The 13,517-nt window shown below is 33.0% G+C and overlaps 2 protein-coding genes across 2 annotated transcripts; one reads left to right on the top strand and one right to left on the bottom strand.

The window, feature by feature from the left end:
- Positions 1-3,389: 3,389 nt before the first annotated feature.
- On the top strand, positions 3,390-4,368 carry HELRODRAFT_166061 (hypothetical protein; the record flags this gene model as incomplete). Its single annotated transcript, XM_009033092.1, has 3 exons — positions 3,390-3,533; positions 3,987-4,066; positions 4,218-4,368. The coding sequence occupies 3 exons, from the start codon at positions 3,390-3,392 to the stop codon at positions 4,366-4,368; spliced, it is 375 nt and encodes a 124-aa protein (XP_009031340.1).
- A 5,326-nt stretch (positions 4,369-9,694) lies between these two features.
- Positions 9,695-12,211, bottom strand: HELRODRAFT_166060 (hypothetical protein; the record flags this gene model as incomplete). Its single annotated transcript, XM_009033091.1, has 5 exons — positions 9,695-9,766; positions 9,930-10,111; positions 10,753-10,851; positions 11,727-11,771; positions 12,175-12,211. 5 exons carry the CDS (start codon positions 12,209-12,211, stop codon positions 9,695-9,697), a joined length of 435 nt encoding a protein of 144 aa, XP_009031339.1.
- Between the last annotated feature and the right edge of the window lie 1,306 nt (positions 12,212-13,517).

The following is a 13,517-nucleotide window of genomic DNA, read 5'->3' as shown; positions in this document are numbered from 1 at the left end:
TCAGTTTATAACAACAGCAACTAATGAAAAGCTGTTTTTTTTGGAAAAACTGTTTAATTTTTTAAGTAGAAGTGATGTATCTTATAGATTTTTCAGTTCTATAATAAGATTGTCTCCTGTTCAGGTGAAGTAGCGTCTCTAATGAGATTGTACAGTATTTGCCTCGAAGGATGTTTCTATTTCGAGCTTCGTATTATTATGGGGATTCATTTTAATAGGAAATTCATTTTCATTGAAATATATAATAATATTAAAGTACAGATATTTTATAATTTGTCTTTTTATTTGCAACCATTTAACAACTTGCTTCATTACTCATTCTTTATTTATCACAATTTGACAATTTATTCAATTTCGTAAACTCGTGAAAAAAGAAACTAGGTACAAATAACTTTTTTTTTAAGAACTGGGCATGAAAATCAGTCTGATTGTTATTAAAATATCATTTGTTGCAGCGTCTAATGAATTATTCTGCTTTATGCTGCACTCTCGGGTTGTTATGCCAAGTTAATGTTGAGCTGCGTGGTGTGATTGTTCAAAGTTTTTAGAATAAAGTTTTGGTCTCTAAACAGGTATTGTTGTTGTTGTGTGGTTGTTGTTGTTTAAATTTGGCAAGTTTTTATTACAAATTTTTATGATGCTTTACAACTGAAATAGATACGCATTACAAAGAGTCTGTTTATCAGTCTGTGCGATAACGAAATAAGATCTAGGGACCGATTCTAGGACCACTTCTGTTTCTGCTGTACCCAGCCGATGCTCTTCCAATCATTGAGAGATATAACTTCAAATATCATGCGATTGCTGGTGATTTGCAAATTATTTGTTCAAGTACTCCGGTTCCCACTTTTGAGGAGCTGGATGGTTTAATGAACTCAGTGGTTGGATGGTCTAGAATGGATTAAAGCTAAATGAAAGCATGAAACAGCTTTTGCCTGTCGTTACGTGCCAGCAGTTACAAAAAATTCGTATTAATTAAATCAATATTTCCGCTACTGTTTTCTATTTATGTGCATCTGTAAAAAATTTGGGTATTACATTTGATCAAACTATGACAATGAACCAGCATGTCAGGGCACTTACTAAGGAATGTTGTTTTCAACTTCAAAGACTGAGACAAATAAAAAAATCTATCGACAAGGAAACACTGAAATGTTTGGTTCACTCATTTGTCCAATCAAAATTGGGTTACAGTTACAGTGTGTTTTACGGAGTGTCCAATAAACTAAATGATCGTCTGCAGTCTATTCAGAATCGAGCGGCAACAATAATTTCTGAAAGATTAAAGTTCGACCATATAAGCTACCCCCTATTTGATCATCATTGGCTAACAATCAGAAGAAGAATATTGTTCAAGATCGCCATTCTAGTGTTTAAATGCCTAAACGGTCTAGGCCCACACTAACTGTGTAAAAAAATTTTCATATAAAACAACAACAGTCTTTCGACACGTTCTGACGACAAATTTTTCTGTCGTTGCCAGAGACGCGGTTGGTGGCGACCACTCGTGGTTGTGCAGTCGCAGGATTCAACAGTTTGGAACAGTTTGCCGGACAATCTGCGTCAACCAGGATTGACTGTTCTACAATTTCGCAAGGAACTGAAAACGTTTTTCTTCACACATCAATTCCACTAGACTCAAGAAGCGTTTTTGAGAAATATTAAAGGGCGCTATATAAAGTCTCTAATAATTATAGTAGTAATAATAATAATAACAATACATATATACATACATACACACACGCACACATAAATACACGCACACATACATACATACATACATACATACATACATACATACATACATACACACACACACACACACACACATACATACATACATACATACATACATACATACATACATTCATAAGAGGAGACTTCTAATGACATTTGAGTAACAGGCAGAACAGTCCGTGATGAAAATTTATGAAAAGGCAGCCTTTGTTCAATGAGGCCAATCTCTGATGTTGCCAACTCATGCATTCATCTTCTGACCTGCATCCATATTTTTTCTCATACAGGCTTAATGTTTATTTCTAACTGCATGCTTCTAAACAATCAATTCAGTTCATGTTTGTACGGTACGTGTGTGTTGTCGACAGCCTGTGGCTGTGGGAGTGTGTTTGTTTACTGTCTATCTAACACACAATTAACGATTTGTATATGTGTACATGAATAAATGATTTATATAAACACATGCGAGTTAATGATTCACATGTCTATTAACGTTTTAAATAGGACAACATTTTTTATCAGACTCGAAAATTTCAAGATCATATTATGTCCAATACATTGTTGCATCGAACATTAAACATTCGACATTGTCATTTTTTAAAATTAAGATGGCATGGACAAAGCCTTGCTAACTATGGAAAATGAATAAATAAACAAACCAAGGCGAAAAATCAAATGAAAAACGTTGAACTGAATGTGAAGGTGCATTGTTTGAATGTAGAAGATAACATTTGACTATAAAAAAAAACTTCAAACAGTGATTACAGTTTACATTGTTTATAACTTTATATATGAAGACAAGGATTATATTAATATATATATATATATATATATATATATATATATATATATATATATATATATATTGATTTGAAGTGAAATTGATAATAATGTTTGCATGGTTGTGATGATAGTTGTGGTAATAATCTGATGGTGATAGTGATGTGGTTGTGGCCGTGATGATTATGATGATGAAGATGACACCGATGATAATGATAATGATGATAGTATTAAAAATAGTGCCATCATGTACGACTATGTTGGGAATGATGATTGTATATATGATTGTGATGATGATGGTGATGATGATGGTGATGGTGATGATGATGGTGATGATGATGGTGATGATGATGATGATGATGATGATGGTGATGGTGATGAGGAGGAGGATGATGGTAATAATGATGATGGTGATGCTTCTAAAGAAATAATGACCTGGTTGTTGGTGCAGAAATTTTAGTGGTGCCAATAGAGCTGGCGGTGATGATAAAGGTAATGACGTTTAAAACATCACAATCACATGCCTCACTCATCACTTCATCGCAAAGTTTTATTTAAAAATTGATTTATTCTAGAATTTATTTGAATTTGTATCAACAAATCAACCAATCTCTATCAATCAATTAATCGTTTCCACAAATTTAGAAATATTTTTTCTTTAAGCATTTTAAACACGTCCAAAGAAAAAAAATTTAAATTAAAAAATAAATTTCACGACCAGAGGGAAGTTATAAATTAATAGAATCACACTCGCTCTTTGAAGCAGAAACTTTTTAAAGTTGAATTTTTTTTTTCTTCAGAAGCGTTTAAAATAGGTGGAGGCTATAATTTACTTGGAGCTTTCTCGCCTGACAGTCACATCAGCAGTTTAAATGAAGTTTGAAGGTTTCCAACTTTCATTGAATGCCTGTCTGCTCTCTACTGCACGCGTCGTGGCCGTCTTTGTGGCTTTACTTTGTGGCGAGGACGTGACGCGTCACGTGAATGACTTTTTAAGCGTCTCAAATCAAGTTGAGGTTAGTAAAGATGGCTTGAACAAGAAATTCAAAGTCCCTTAACCAAAACAATTTTAGCAACAACAACAATAATATCTGTTGTCGTTGCGAGTTGAAAGCAACAATTAAAAAGCAACATGAAAAGTTTTCAAAAAATTATTTCAACAATTCAAAATTATTATAAATAATAACAGAGATTATTAAACTACATGAACATGAATGAAACAATGAAATATTTCTTCCAAGATACCACATAATAAATACACCACACACACACACACACACACACACACACAAAAGAGAGAGAGAGGGGGGGGGAGAGAGAGTAAAACACACAAACCCGAGATGGAGTTAATATTGTCAGACGGCAGCATTCGGTCGCCTCTGATGAACGAGACTATTGAGCTACACGACAAAAACATCAGCAGAAACATAAAAATAGGCAACACATTTTTTCAGACGATTCCTAATTAGCAACAGCAGAAAAAAATTATTTATTTGAAAATTCAGCATAAGAAAATTCTAAACAAAAATTTGAGAAGAAACATTAGTTGGTTTGTTTAATCATTTCAGAGAAAGCCGCCAAGAATATTAAAATCAGCAAAATATATAAACAACGACAAAAAATAGTCAACAACAACAACACAGCCCTATAACGACGCCCATAACAACGCAAATAACTCCAACATAAATAACTGGAAACAGCAGTGAACTCATTAACGTCAGCAACAACAACATCAGCAACGACGACATCATCAACAACTACATCTGCATCATCAACGACAACCACATCAACAACCACATCAGCAAAATCAACAACATCAACAACAACAAAGACACTGTTGAAGGGAGATAAAAACAGCGCAACACATCTTGACGCATGCAACTAAATTAGAATGGAGGAAAAATTATTTTCATCGCAAGGAAAAAAATTATACACGAGCCAAAAAGACGTGCATCAATATGTATTCACTCATTTGCATTCCTCTGCGTTTTCGTCTATTCTTTCATTTCATCTTTGTTTCATTTTTTTACTTATTCATACAATTTTTTACTCAATCATTCATTCATTCGTTCATTCGTTCATTCGTTCATTTGTTCATTCGTTCATTCGTTCATTCGTTCATTCATTCATTCATTCATTCATTCATTCATTCATTCATTCATTCATTCATTCATTCGTTCGTTCGTTCATTCATTCATTCATTCATCCATTCATCCATCCATCCATTCATTCATTCATTCACTCACTTACTCATTCGTTCGCTCGCTCGCTTGTTCGCTCGTTTTTCGTTCGTTCGTTTGCTCGAACATTCGTTTAAACATTTTTTCGTTCGTTCATTTATTTATTCATTCATGTTACTTTTTCCATTTTTCATTAATTTATTTGTCCATATAATTATACATTCGTTCATTTGAAATTTTAATTTGTTCGTATTTGAATGTTAAAATCACATGAACACAAAAAGTTGAAAATTTTATCATGTGCCTGATGGAAACAAAACTGAACAATCTTCTTTATAAAAAAAAACACACGCGCACACACACGCACACACACATCAAAAACACATACGCACACACATCAAATACACATACACACACACACACATCAAATACACATACACACGCACACACGCACACATCAAATATACATACACAAACACGCACGCACACGGTTACATCGTGAGAACAGACACCAGAAAATCAACACGCACATGCATGCTACCAGATTTGCATACATCGTGTGTACTGACTGACTACAGCACGCACATCATATAAATTCTCACAGTCAGAGACTTGTTTAAAGTCAGCAAACGTTTGTTCAAGAAACATTCCCTAACCCCAGACACTTAATAACTTACAAGTCTTGCTGAAAATCATTATAAACATGAAATTATTCATTATTTCATTAAAAACAATTTATTTACTACACTATTTATTTTTCAAAATTGCTAATGAACATTTGCTGACTTATACCAAGTCAGTCAGAGCCATTGTGGAAAATTATACTAATGTAAATACAATGCACACTAACACACACGACCAGAAAAACACACACAAACCACACACACACACACACACACACACACACACACACATATATATATATATATATATATATATATATATGTTGGTAATAGACCATATATATATATATATATATATATATATATATATATATATATATATATATATATGTTGGTAATAGACCATAATTTTTACAATATTCTATAAATTTTACCGAATGTTTGGCGTTAATATGTTTGTAGTTCGTTTTTTCGATTTTTCTCACTAAAGTTTTTTGGTGAACGTTTAGTTTATTAAATTCAAAATAAACTTATTTTTCGAATTCATGCTGCAAATAAGTTTATTTTGAATTTTAATAAACTAAACGTTCACCAAAAAACTTTAGTGAGAAAAATCGAAAAAACGAACTTCAAACATATGAACGCCAAACATTCGGTAGAATTTATAGAATATTGTAAATATATATATATATAAATATTATATAAATATTTATTTATTTATTTATAATTAATATTATTACACTTTTATAAAATTTACAGACTATTATTCAGGCCCAAATTAACAATTTTGAAACGCTTACCAACTAAAATGAAACTATATATATACTTACATATACCCAGAATGAAGTCATAATGAATGCAGTTTCAACTTACACTGAGAAAAACACATGTATGTATGTGTGTGTATCTGTGTGAGTGTGTGTGTCTGTGTTTGTGTTTTAAATATGAAATACACATTTCATCATCACATATCTTGGTAGCATGGGCACGTAACAACTAACCATCCGGACAGACATACACAAACATGAACAAACATCTTCTCATATGTTTATGCATGCTGTGTGTGTCTGTTTTTTGTGCGTGTATATGTGTGTGTGTGGTGTCTGTGTGTGTCCATGTACGTATTTTTGAACTGAATTACAAAAACTTAAATGACCCGAAATGAAATAAAACATTTGAGTCGGGTGGAGTAAAAATATATTAGACGCACAAGCGAGAGCAAGTTCAAACAAATGATGAATGGATTGATGAATGGTGCATGAATGAATGAATGAATGAATGAACGAACGAACAAATAAACGAACAAATGAATGAATGAGTGTAATAATAACAGAATGAAAAATTGAACAACTAAAGAAAGAATAAATGGAGGAAATGATGCATTACAGCGATCTAGGATCCTTCAATTATACGTTTTCTCCAGCTAATAAAACTAACAATATGCAGGGCTGTACAGAATATATCTGTACGTGCAAGATGTTTCATGTTTATCCATTCATTCGTTCATCCATTAATTCACTCTTTCGTTCATTCGTTCATTCATTCATTCATTCTTTAATTCATTCATTTATTCATCTTCCGCGCTTTTTTTTCATTCATTATATTTCATGCGTATACATTCGATTCTTTCATGTCTGCACATATTCAGAAAAATTTTTTGTCTGCTTCTTGAGTTTTTTTTACAGTTCTGAATTTTATCGGGGTGTTCCCATTAAATGATTACTCTTGTGAAAATTTTAACGCGCGCTTATACCTATATAATTAATTTAATTTATTTTTAAAATTTATAATTAACAAGATTCCTATAGAATAGGGGAGCGCTTTAATGGAGTTGGAATTGGTCGTTTTATTGAATGGACGAATTGACCATTTAAATCCAAATTAATTATCAGCCAGCGCTTGTGAATAGTGGAGTGCATCCATCAATCAGCCTCTCCATTTAAATGTTAAATGGAGCTTACACGTTCTGCGAAAGAAATGAAAAAGTTTTTTTTGTCTGCTGAGTTGTTTATGGTTGTGATTTAGAGCGGCAATAAATTTCGTGTCATTCATGAAGCGAATTTTCAATTTTTATTACTCTGATAAATTGCTGCCAGTAAATAAACTCAAATGAGTTATTGTAAATTTTTTTTAGAATTTATTAGGCGAGGTTTTACCACTTTATATTTATAAATTAAAAAAATAAATAAATTTTTTGTAAAATTATTTGGTGAAAATATTACGTTGAAGTTTTCTTGAACAGTACTTCGTGAATTATTTTCGCATTCAATTGTGAAAAATTTGTATGAATTAAAGGTGGAAGTAAAATATTTTAAATTTCCATTTTTTATTGATAAATTTTATCTCTGCAGATCAACATCTATCATGTTCGTTGGGGCATGGATCAACACTTGCAAATGTTGAATTTTTATAAGGCCATAAAAAGTTATTAATTCAATTCTCAACCGTCAATCAAACTCAACTGGGTATGCACTTACAACTCTACTGCACAGCTCTGTACAACGCATTAAGTTGGATTTCAGCACATTTCTGACTAGCGTTTCATTCGCAAAAGTATGCAAGCGAGCATGAAAAGATTGATGGACAGAACGGAAATGGAAGGTGACCGAAGTTAATGCAGCCCCATGATTCAACTGACCAGCCGAGATGAGCACACAACTTACGATGCTGGCATGGTACTCTCCGAATGATACACGTCTCAAATCTTAAAACTATTTTAATTTTTCTTTATGAAAATATATTTCACATATTTAATTCTAACCAGGCGAACACGAGTTAAGAAGCAAAAAAATTGCCAGAAACATGTGCAAGTGAATGAGTGGATAGCAATGATTGTCGAATGTAGACCAGCTTTGCAATCTACAATCATTCATCTTCGAGCAAATTTATCGTTCGTTAATAATATTTTACGAAACTATTCTTTAATATTTAGTTTGTGTTATTATAAAATTTAACCAATGAAGCACCAAGTAATTTTTAATGAAATTATTGTTTATTTTTGTCATTAATGACATAGGGGAATGCGAAGCGCATACTTGCATTCAGTAGAAATAATAGACGTTATTGGTACATGTCAGTGACCACGCTGGCATGCTGCTGGTACGGTTTGTGCTGCAGTCTTCAACCACCTCCACCCGACAACAGCCATAATTCTTCCGTTAAATCGTCTAAAAAAACATTCTATACCACATTTTGTCACTTAAGTTAAGTTTATTCAGCAGTGAAACGATAGCAAACTCTGGTGGTGGTGCAACCAAGTATTGGCGATTGATTTATCAGAGGTGAATTTAACTAGAGACGTCTGTTTTATTAATTTGAAACACTGGGTCAGCCAGGCACCTGTGAGAACTGACATTGTTCAACGTATTCAACATTCATCTTATTCCACATCTGACTTACTGGTTAATATTTAACTCAAGAGTTGTTAACTCAAAAATCACAACTTTTTAATCTGACGAAGAGATAAAAGTTTCATTCCATTTCTTAGGAAGATCAATTTTTTCAAATGTTAATTTTCAGAATGCAAAATGTTTAAACTTCGCATTCAGCATTTTAAAAACATTTCCACTATTAACTATAAAACGTAAATAAAAATTCATTCCAACTTTATTGAAGGAAAGTTTTATTATCTTTATATTTCGACCAATGAATGATTTATGGCTACCGATGCGAGCACATAACAACGTCACAACAGTAAACAGAGAGGCATAAAATTATCAAGTACCATTTCTACGATTTCAAACAGGTCAACGATCATACACACGCCACTGAAATGTTTCTCGATGTTCATACTGGTTTAAAAGTAATGTTATTAAGAGTAACTAACGGTTTCGTGATTTATGTTTGCATTGTTGTAATTAACTGAATGAAGAGATAGTGTTATTGTTTGAGGTTATGTTTTGTGTTGCGCGTTGAACAATGCAACTTGTTGTACGTGGCGAAACAAAGCTCCAACAGCCTGTCTGGCCGTCTGTGAGATATCATATGACCGTAACAGCAGGTGTAAGTCTTGAAACTTAAGGAAGGAAATAAATAATTGGCCGAGATAAGTTACATTCGAGAAGCTGGAACAAAACAACAACAATGAATGAACGTTAAGTGCCAGGCGAGCGTGCGAACCAACACAAACACATCCATGCATACACACATACACACAGACAAAGACATTTTTAATCGTATAAGTACAGATCCAATATACTGGCTTGGGCATAAACAAACATAAACAAAAACACATCTGTTATATATATATATATATATATATATATATATATCTGTTATATATATATATATATATATACATATAAAGTATATTTACATATAAATGCACGCGCGCACATACACGTACCTAGATAACAAGTTTAGAACATGACTCACTTAGCAGTAAACTGGTGTAGCCATGCCATCATATACATTAGATGCTTCCTTGTATTGTTGTGTGCAAGTGTTCTTTGTTGATGTTGATGGTTGATGTTTTTGTTGGTGTTGTTTGTTGATGTCGTTTTGTTGATGTCGCTTGTCGTTGTTGTTTGTTCAGTTTTTATATTTCGAACTATGAATATGTATTCTGTAATGTTATGTGGGCATGACTTGATTTTATTACAAGGCTTACAGTGATGCCATCAGTATTTATGTTCATGTTTGCAGATGCTTGTGTGGGTGGGGTGTACCTGTCTGAATTTAAATTCAAAATCATTTTGTTGCATTCTTCGATAATCTTACCTGGAACTTGGATGCTTTTAAGACAGGGTAGGTAACTTTTTCTTCCGAGGACCACATTGGGAATTATATTAGCTTTAAATGGATATATATGATACATATATAAATCATTAAATACTGACCTTATCTTCAATCAAAAAATAGTTGTTTGCAAAATTTTTGTTTGTTAAGTCTGTTCCGGCAAGGTATTAGAAATAAAATGACAAAAATGCAACACCCATTGAACAAACTTTCTTTTGTAAATTCGGTTTCTTATTAAATGTCTTAAATTATGATGTTAAAAAATGCACAAGTTTGCATACCTCTGATTAAAGATTTTGTTGGCACATAATTTATTTTGTTGGTATAACCAAATTTTGTAACGATCATCAAAATTTTATTTAAGCAATGAAAACGAAAATCCCATACGTTGAATTTTTAACTTTGTGTATTCACCGTAGAGGACTCAAATTAAACTATGCAAATTTTGTTTCATATTTTTCTGATTTTCAATTAACTATTCTTGGCAAAACTAATTGTGGTCCGTAGTGAATGGTATTGTATTTATAACATAACAATTTGTCATAACTTGGTGATCATTATTTTGTTAAAAAAAATTGTAATTTTATAATATCGAATTTCATGGCATCATAATGCGTTCATGACTTATTGTAATGGAATGTAACGTTAATGAGTTTTCAATCAGCGTCTTGCTTTCCTTAACGACGTGTTGTAACCTGAGATGTGCCGTGCTGCCTCTAACAGTCTAAGTGCTATCACGTTCTGTTCTGACTGCCATGCCAGTTCCTTATTTCTCAAAATGAAATACGTCTCACCTGAATTCAAGACGCGTTAATTACGGGCTAACAATGTATTTATTGTTTTACAAAACTTTTCACTCATCATTTTAGAAACTTATTTTGTATTTTTTTTAGTAATTTATACACCCATTATTACAGTCTGTATTATTATGTAGTATATGGATGTATCACCTTAACTTGATACAAATCATAAAAATAAGAATGGTAGAAAGTTGTTGTTAATGTATATTTAACTAACAAGAGTTGTTCATTACAAGATAGTTTGCCAAAAATTATTGAAAATGAAAACAAAGAAAATGGAAACAACGTTAATGGAAACGAAGAAATTTATTTTTTCGTTTCTGCGTTGCGTGCGTGTAGGCATGAATGAATATTTCGTCAGATTAATAAGATGGCAATTCAGCTGTAGATCAATCATTATTAAGTTTAGTTTCAGTGCACGCTGAGCGTTCGACTGACTGATTAAACAATTATAGTGGGACCCCGCACTGTCTGCCGGCACTTTAAAATCCATTTAGTTTAAATGCTAATTTAATTTGGTGCAGTGTCCGAGTGGTGGTAGTGGTCGGCTATGATAACGTCTGTGGTGGTTGGTGGTTTCTTTGGTAGTTGGTGGTGGTTAGTGGTGTCTGTGGTGGTGTCGGTTGTGGTGTCTGGGGTGGAGTCTGTTGTAGTGTCTGTGGCGGTTGGTAGTGTCTGTAATGGTGTCTGTTATGGTGTCTGTGGTGTGTCTGTGATGGTGCCGGTTGTGGTGCCTGTGGTGGTGTCTGTTGTAGTGTCTGTGGCGGTTGATGGTGTCTGTATGGGTGTTTGTGGTGGTGTCTGTGTGGGGTCTGGAGTGATGTTTCTGACAGGTATGCTCTTGTGTTTGTGCCACTATGACCACTCACTGTGATTTTTTTGGTTGTTTACGTTGTTAGGTTCAACCTCATCGGCTTCAGGTTTTTGGTGTGATAATGAATAAAATTGAAAACATAGGTACATAAAAAATGATACTTTTTGCGAAGAGATATTTAAATTTCTGGAACGACTCAGAAACATTTTTTGCATATTTTAATTTAAATTTCTGTGAAATGCATCTACCATAAAAAAAATACTTCATCAAATTTTGTATACATAATACCAAAACACATATTCCTATTCATATCTCCATGATACCTACAGATAAAAACAGTATATATGTAAATCAACAATTGAATTTGCTTGCCTTGTGACTTATATGTATTAATACAATCTACACACAACAACAACAACAAAACAAATTGATAGCTGAAGATCACACGAGATGACATCTTGGTACTGTCTATTGCATTCAGATTCACGCGGCAAGGTACACACCGCCATTCAAATGAGAGCTCATTAGATCCATTTCCATGTTGTTGTAATTATTCTTCCACCAAATCATTCATTCATTTGTAATTTTATTTATTTATTTATTTATTTGTATTTTCCATTTATTTCTATTCAAGTAAAAATATTCATACAGTTTTCCAATTTAAAATTAAACTCTTATAGTCTTATAAACATTAACTCTCATACTAGTCTACAAACTAACACAATTTTCCAGTAAAGATAATGTAAGTTAAATTTTCGTGTATCTGGACAACATATTCATTACAACGAATCTTATGTGTGTGTGTGTTTCAGTACAATATAAACCATTACAAATTAATGCAAACTGGTCTGTTTTATTATCAACATACAAATTAATGCTGTTTTACTATCAAAATACCAATTAATGCTTTTTAAATTAAAATGTCTCGAATTTAAAAACCACAATTACTTATAAATATGTACACTTGTTAGCGATGTTTGTCCTTGATAAAGCGTTATGGGTTTTGTGTGCGTGCTTATTTTGTCCGTGTGAATGAGTGAATGATTGAATGTGTGTGTTAGTGTGTGAGAATGAGTGTGATTGTGTGTGTGTGTGCGTGTGTGTGTATGTATGTGCGTGTGTGTGTTTGTGACATCAATTTCTTCATGTTCAGTGTCATTCCCACATCATTTTATTATTACAGTCATCATGTCGTCAACGTGTTATGACATTTTTCTTGCCTCCAATGTTTTCAAATGTTCACCTAGCGACATTTTGTGAGAAGTCGGATGCAAAAAGTATCCATTACGAATCATATCACTTGATGATGGATGGATGGATCCTCATAAAGATAACGCCAACCCCATGACGTCATTTTGTTGGATGTAATGGTGAATTTGTTGAAATTATTATGACAATATGGTTGTGTAGTGGTGGTATTATTTAATGATGTGAACCTGTGGTGATGTCGTAAAGTTGTGATGATCCTAATAACCAATACATGTGTACATACATACGTACATACATACATACATACGTACATACATACGTACGTACGTACGTGTTATGTACGTATGTATGTATGTATGTACGTATGTATGTACACATGTATTGGTTATTAGGATCATCACAACTTTACGACATCACCACAGGTTCACATCATTAAATAATACCACCACTACACAACCATATTGTCATAATAATTTCAACAAATTCACCATTACATCCAACAAAATGACGTCATGGGGTTGGCGTTATCTTTATGAGGATCCATCCATCCATCATCAAGTGATATGATTCGTAATGGATACTTTTTGCATCCGACTTCTCACAAAATGTCGCTAGGTGAACATTTGAAAACATTGGA

The sequence above is a fragment of the Helobdella robusta genome, assembly GCF_000326865.2.
Source record: "Helobdella robusta unplaced genomic scaffold HELROscaffold_9, whole genome shotgun sequence".
NCBI lineage: Eukaryota > Metazoa > Annelida > Clitellata > Rhynchobdellida > Glossiphoniidae > Helobdella > Helobdella robusta.
The sequence above is the reverse complement of the archived record's forward strand: the minus strand, read 5'-3'. Positions and strand labels throughout refer to the sequence as shown.